Source organism: Austrofundulus limnaeus, unplaced genomic scaffold (assembly GCF_001266775.1).
Source record: "Austrofundulus limnaeus strain Quisiro unplaced genomic scaffold, Austrofundulus_limnaeus-1.0 Scaffold89, whole genome shotgun sequence".
NCBI classification, from domain to species: Eukaryota; Metazoa; Chordata; class Actinopteri; order Cyprinodontiformes; family Rivulidae; genus Austrofundulus; species Austrofundulus limnaeus.
This window is the reverse complement of record NW_013952491.1, coordinates 2,001,194-2,007,580: the sequence shown is the minus strand read 5'-3', so window position 1 is coordinate 2,007,580 and position 6,387 is coordinate 2,001,194. Positions and strand designations below refer to the sequence as shown.

General features: G+C 43.6%; 1 protein-coding gene across 3 annotated transcripts in view; it reads left to right on the top strand.

The window, feature by feature from the left end:
* tut4 (terminal uridylyl transferase 4) overlaps positions 1-5,831 on the top strand; it is a 21,987-nt gene extending 16,156 nt beyond the window's left edge. Inside the window, exons 20-30 of one of the 3 annotated variants that reach the window (XM_014012230.1) lie at positions 934-1,047; positions 1,133-1,210; positions 1,281-1,458; positions 1,543-1,590; positions 2,345-2,427; positions 2,507-2,622; positions 2,702-2,856; positions 3,771-3,868; positions 3,941-4,502; positions 5,025-5,195; positions 5,277-5,831. In XM_014012230.1, coding sequence (XP_013867684.1) covers positions 934-1,047; positions 1,133-1,210; positions 1,281-1,458; positions 1,543-1,590; positions 2,345-2,427; positions 2,507-2,622; positions 2,702-2,856; positions 3,771-3,868; positions 3,941-4,502; positions 5,025-5,195; positions 5,277-5,365 — 1,692 coding nt within the window. In that variant the 3' untranslated portion in view covers positions 5,366-5,831. Of the gene's footprint in view, positions 1-933; positions 1,048-1,132; positions 1,211-1,280; positions 1,459-1,542; positions 1,591-2,344; positions 2,428-2,506; positions 2,623-2,701; positions 2,857-3,770; positions 3,869-3,940; positions 4,503-5,024; positions 5,196-5,276 lie in introns of those variants that run through there. The other 2 variants (XM_014012231.1, XM_014012232.1) reach the window with 2 other exon arrangements.
* The last annotated feature ends 556 nt before the right edge of the window (positions 5,832-6,387 follow it).

Genomic DNA, 6,387 nt, shown 5'->3' with positions numbered 1-6,387 from the left:
AGTTCATTTGATGTACTGTACATGTCCTTCAACCCTTAAAGTTCCTGTGACGTACATGTCCTTCAACCCTTAAAGTTCCTGTGACGTACATGTCCTTCAACCCTTAAAGTTCCTGTGATGTATATGTCCTACAAACCTTAAAGATCCTGTGATATACTGTACATGTCCTTCAACCCTTAAAGTTCCTGTGACGTACATGTCCTTCAACCCTTAAAGTTCCTGTGACGTACATGTCCTTCTACCCTTAAAGTTCCTGTGACGTACATGTCCTTCAACACTTAAAGTTAATTTGACGTACATGTCCTTCAAACCTAAAAGTTCCTGTGACGTACATGTCCTTCAAACCTAAAAGTTCCTCTGACGTACATTCGCTTTAAATACAAAATGTTCAAGAAAACATCTTTATATTTAGGAAACGTGATATAAAACACACAGTTTAACCCTGTTGGTCACATAACTGGCAGATTATCTTTTGAACTTGGCTCAAATAGAAACAGGAAGTGACATCAACGGGAAACTTCCTGCTCTTTTAAAACATGATTTGACTCTTCATCTCTCTGATAGACTCATAATAATCTAATATCTTCTCTACAATCTGTTAGTTATTGTAGCAACTTTCTGTTTACATTTAGACATTGCCCTTTGACATCACTTCCTGTTTCTGAACATGAGAATATCTCAACAAGTGTTCATCTCAGAGACATGTTTTTTTTTACAATATGTTAATGATGTTATTTTTCCAAAACTGCTTTTATATTTATAACTAAAGTTTGATGTGACGGGTACTATTAAGAGCTGCTTTGGTCGAATCAGTTTTTCACCACTAGATGGAGCACTTGTGCCGTGTCTTTTTTTTTTTTTTGCCATGACCACTTCCTGTAATAAAGAGGTGATGTTTTGTTTGTTTGTAAATAAAGCTGGTTGTTTTCACAGCGCTGCGACATCGGGGACGCCTCCAGAGGAAGCCTCTCGTCTTACGCCTACATCCTGATGGTGCTTTACTTCCTGCAGCAGAGGCAGCCGCCCGTCATCCCTGTCCTGCAGGAGGTGCTCACCTTTGATAAAAGCCCTGAACACTGAACCTGTTTAGTTTTTTATTGTTGTATTTTATTATGTTTCGTCTTTTTTCCAGATTTTCGACGGTCCGACGGTCCCACAGCGGATGGTGGACGGCTGGAACGCGTTCTTCTTTGACGACCTCGTGGAGCTGGTGAGTTCACGGGGGGCCGTCTTTTCCTGCTCGGGGTTTTAGGTCTGAGCGTGTATTTCCCTCCGCGCAGCGTCAGCGCCTCTCCAGCTGTCAGCCCAACATGGAGTCGGTGGGCGAGCTGTGGCTGGGCCTGCTGCGCTTCTACACGGAGGAGTTCGACTTCAAAGAACACGTCATCAGCATTCGCCAGAAGAAACGCCTCACCACCTTCGAGAAGCAGTGGACCAGTAAATGCATCGCCATCGAAGGTGGTCACATGACCCTGAACCAGAGCTGCTTTTTCTGCTGGACCTCTGACCTGCTCACACATCTTCTCCTCTTCTTCTCCTCAGATCCCTTTGATTTGAATCATAATCTCGGTGCTGGAGTTTCTCGTAAAAGTAAGTGTCCGATTTTACTTTTAGGGCTCTTATTGTGAAAAAAAAATTTGCATCCAGATTTAGTTTTAGCTCCTTCGCATTTAAAGTCCTGCTTCTTCTTTTTTCTGTACAGTGTCTTATTTTTTTAATCTCATTTCATCTTTACAGCCTTGTACATTAATTCTGTTTTATTTTAAAATTTTATTATTATTATTTTAATGCTACTATTATTGATYCTGGTGATACTGTCACATAGCAATGGATTGTTTTGTGGATTGATGTATCTGTTTCTGCTTTTACACTTGAATTACCCCTCTGCTGGGCAATAAAAGCTGTTTCTATTCTATTCTATTCTGTGTTCATCTGGAACCTATATAAAAGGATTAAAACTGAAAGAAAAATATATATATATATATAATTCTGACTTTTTTTCTTTGAATTTTCAGATTAAAATAGTTTTATTATTTTTTCAGTGGCTCTAATCCTCCACAGAAACCAGAATCAGATCCAGAACAATAAAAACGTTTAAAAAATCTATTTTCATTCAGTCGTTTTACAATTTATTAGTTTCTCTGCGTCATAATTTATTAGATTTTAGTAGTTTTAGAAGTTAACTTCATGCTTTTCTTGTGTTGTGTTAAACTATCCCATATAAATGTATTTTATTTCCTTTATTGTACTTAAATCAAGTTTAAAAATGTGTGGTTCAGGACGGTTCTGACCCACCTTGTCAGATCCTAACAGAACTGTTTGTTTCCTCTTCCTCCTCATCCAGTGACCAACTTCATCATGAAGGCCTTCATCAACGGGCGGAAGCTGTTCGGAACGCCCTTCTATCCCATCCCCGGCACAGAAGTGGTAAACTCTCCTCACAGATACTTTCAAAATAAAAGCGGTCTGAGCGGCCCTTTCATGGAACCGTGCGGTTTCCCTGCAGGACTACTTCTTCGACTCGAAGGTGCTGACGGACGGCGAGCTGGCGCCCAACGACAGGTGCTGCAGGATCTGCGGGAAGATCGGACACTACATGAAGGACTGCCCCAAGAAGCACAGGTCTGTCCCGTCAGGACCACCAGGACCACCAGGTCAGAGTCCGTATCCCCAACGATCTAAACTGTTCGTTTACGCTCAGAATGAAGAAGAAGGACAACGAGAAGGACGACGACTCCAAAGAGGAGGAGCGGGACCTGAAGGAGAGACGGTGTTTCCAGTGTGGGGACGTTGGACACGTTCGGAGAGACTGTCCCGAGTACCACCACCTCAAACAGAGGACTGGGGGGGCACCAGGTGAGAGACGAGCATTTAGGACAGAGATTCTTAACCTGTGGCCCACAGCGCCACCTTGAGGGCCTCAAAAGAACAACAGTTTTTAACTTTGGGCCGCAGAGGGCTGTGGGACCTCATTGATTTTAAATAAGGTGTAATACACTTTCTCACCACTAGTAGCAGTAGTGCACCACTCAGATGTTTAACAACTTTTTTAATATGTAGAAGAAGAAACTTAGAAACCTGCTGAGAATGGAAACTTATTTTAAATTAAAAGTAGAAGCAAAAATGAAGTCAACTCGTCAAAAAATGTCAAAGTTTGTCACTAATATGAAGAGCAGCTTCTGGTTTTACCATGTAATATTTTAAAAGTTCAAACATTATAAAATACAGTTGTAGATACAACTATATTTTAATTTGTACTTTGTCAAATAAATTTTTGTAGTTTATTTTTAAACATTTTGAATGTATTTTAAAGAAACTTTAAAATTGTCAAAAAGCTGTTGTTACTGTTATTGTTTATCACTAATATTTGAAACATTAAACATTTTGAATATTTATTTTATGATCACAGTTTTATTTATTGAATTGTCTATTTTGTTGTGTTAAAAATAAATATATACTTATTGTTATGGGCAGGTTACAATATAAAAATGTTTGTTATAATCATGTCTTGTGATTATTTGACAGGAGTTTTACTTTTACAATGTAAGTGTATTTAATTTAGTTATAATGTAAATACAATACAAATTAAACCAAGATTTAGAATAATTATCATTTTGATCCATACATTGGTAATGTCTGACTGGACCTCGTGTCWCTTTATGTTCAACAAATTGGGCTCTGAGGTCAGAAAGGTTCAGAACCCCTGGTTTAGGAGGCGGAGTCATGGGTTAAAGACCAGGAAGTAAGACCCGGTTCTTGTTTCCCCTCAGCTCCTCACATGGTTCGAGGCGTGCCGAGCTCCCAGTCCATTCCCATCCCTCCGGGCGCCGCAGACGGCCCCCCCAGGACCCGGCAGCCCTCTGAGTGTGTGAGTAGAGCAGCTGGGGGGCGGAGCTCCAGCTGCAGGGCAGAATCTGATCTTTCTWTCTTCTGTTGACAGTCCGACAGTCTGCAGACTCCGCCCTACTCCCCGCAGCCCGCCTCCGTCCCGCAGAGCTCCCCCCTGTCCTCCAGATCCCCTCAGCCCTCCCACAGCAAGACCCCGTCTGTTGGTCCCCAGAAGACGCCCCCCCARGCACAGGTCCCCTTATCTCTCTTTAGCTTCCCTCCCTCCCCCTCGGGTCAGTACCACCCAAGTGCCCTCAGCGCTCTGGGGCTCCTCCCCTCCCCCCAGTCCCACCAGTCCCAGGGCCAGCCCCCACCGCACCCGGTCCACATGTCCCCCACCTGGCCCATCCACGGCCCGGTCCTCACGTCCTCCTCGGCCCCGGCCCCCTCCCCGCCCGGCCTGAAGTTCGCCCTGCGCTCGGTGTCGGGAAACGGGACCCCCGCGGGCGGCGGGGGGAGCCCCGGCTCCGTGAACCTGAACGACCCCAGCATCATCTTCGCCCAGCCGGCGGCCAGACAGCTGGGCGTGGGGGGGCTGGGGCGGGAGGGGCACTGGCACGAGCACCTGGCTCAACCCGGGTCGCTCATGGGCAACGGCACTGTGGTGAAGTCAGGTATTCACTGAGGGGGGGTCGGTGGCACCGCCTGTCACAGCCTTCAGCTGGGATTTTAGCTGCTCACAGCTTCACTTTCACTGCTTTACTGAGGTCTTCATAAAGATCAGTTTTATTCTTTAAAAAACCTCAGAAATCTGCTTCAAACTGTTTTATCTTTTCATTTGCTTTACTTTTAGACTTTTGATACTTTTAGCTTTCAGCCAGCTACATGCTAATTGTTGCTTTTTGCTATTTTGCTAGTTGTAGCTACCATTTTGCTTCTTTTACTTTCAGCTATAATTTTATGCTTTTAACTACTGCTATTCCACTTTTAGCTAGCCTTTTGCTGCTTTTAGGGACTTTTATGCTGCTTTTAGCCAGCATTTTGCTACTTTTAGCTTCTAGCTAACATTACCTTTAGCATCTAGCTGGACATCCTTCATATTTTCAAATGTTGGTCTTGAAACAGGGACAGGTCTGTTTGAATCCAGGTGAAAGGAGCTCTGACCTGTCAGTCTGGTTCTGGTTCTGGTTCTGCAGAGTCGGCCCACCAGGCCCAGCTGGACGCTCTGAGCCAGGCCTCGCGGCTCTGGGAGCACAACAAACCGCCGCAGTACACCCTGTCCCCATCGTGGCCCTACAGGATGCCGCAGAACTTCCTCCAGCAGGGCAGCAGAGACTTCCAGCTGGGAAAGACCTTCGTGGCCCAAGGTCAGGCGGGTCTTACCGGACCCAGAGGTTCTCCGGACCGGTTCTCCTGAGTCCTGATCCTTTTTGTTTGTCGTTGAACAGGTTCTGTGATGCAGCCGAACCCAAACTTCCCTCTGGTCCCTCACGTCCGGCATCCAGTCAACCTGAATTTCATCCAGCAGAAGAAATAATCTCTTTTTATTTTTTGCTTTTACGGTCAGTAAAACAACTTCATGTACTTGTTGCATCACGACCTCCAGGAAAACAATCTTTTTAATGAATTTTATCATTCTTGTACAGTTTTGTGTTTATTTTTAGGTTGTTTTTTTTTTGGTCTCATTACATTGATTTGTGATACAAATGTCAAATATTTTAATACCCCTGTTTTCGAGGGGGTCCAAAAAAAGTGTTTTTTATTTTCTGTGTAAAAAAATAACAAAAAAAGCAAAGAAAAAAAGTAAACCTTTATTTTTATTAGCTGTAATCATGCTTTGCTCACTGACAGGTGAAGGATTTGAGTAGATGTTTGTTTTAAAAACAATCTAATGTGTTGCCCCCCCAAGTCCAGCATGTAGTTTCAAATACAGAGATAGCAAGAAAAAAAAACAACAAAAAATCATAAATCAAAAAAAAAAAAAATAAAGTAAATGAAAACAATGTGTGTTCTGGCTGTTTGTGCTGCTTTGATCCAGATTTTAGTACAAAAATAAAAAAAAATCAGTCATTAATCCTCTCCACTGCTGCCCAACTTTTATTCATGTTCCAGGACAGAACTCAACTTATTCTTTTAATTAGAATTATTGCTCTAATTAAATACAGCAGCGATAAGGAAGCAGCTTTGATAAGAGCAGACGGACTCTAATTAGATGAAATACCTGAAGGAGAAACCCTGACTCAGCAAGTTCAATCTTTCCACTGCGTCTCTGAGTCGCGGGGGATCACCTCACCCCCCCACGTTTGATCTGTGAGAAATGAGGTCATTAAACGCTCCTAACGGCCGTGGAAATGACCGCTCCACTCATCGCCAGGCGCTCCGCGTCACGGAGCCTCGTTTGAACGTCCCGCTGCAGCCGAAGCGTGAAAGTCAAAACAGGAAGTACGGATCTTTTTACMATTAAAACAAGGAGCAGGAAGTCTGACGGAGTTAACGAGCTTAACGAGCTGGGTGAGGATGATGATGACGATAACTAGTGGGGTCCTGATACCAGCATTT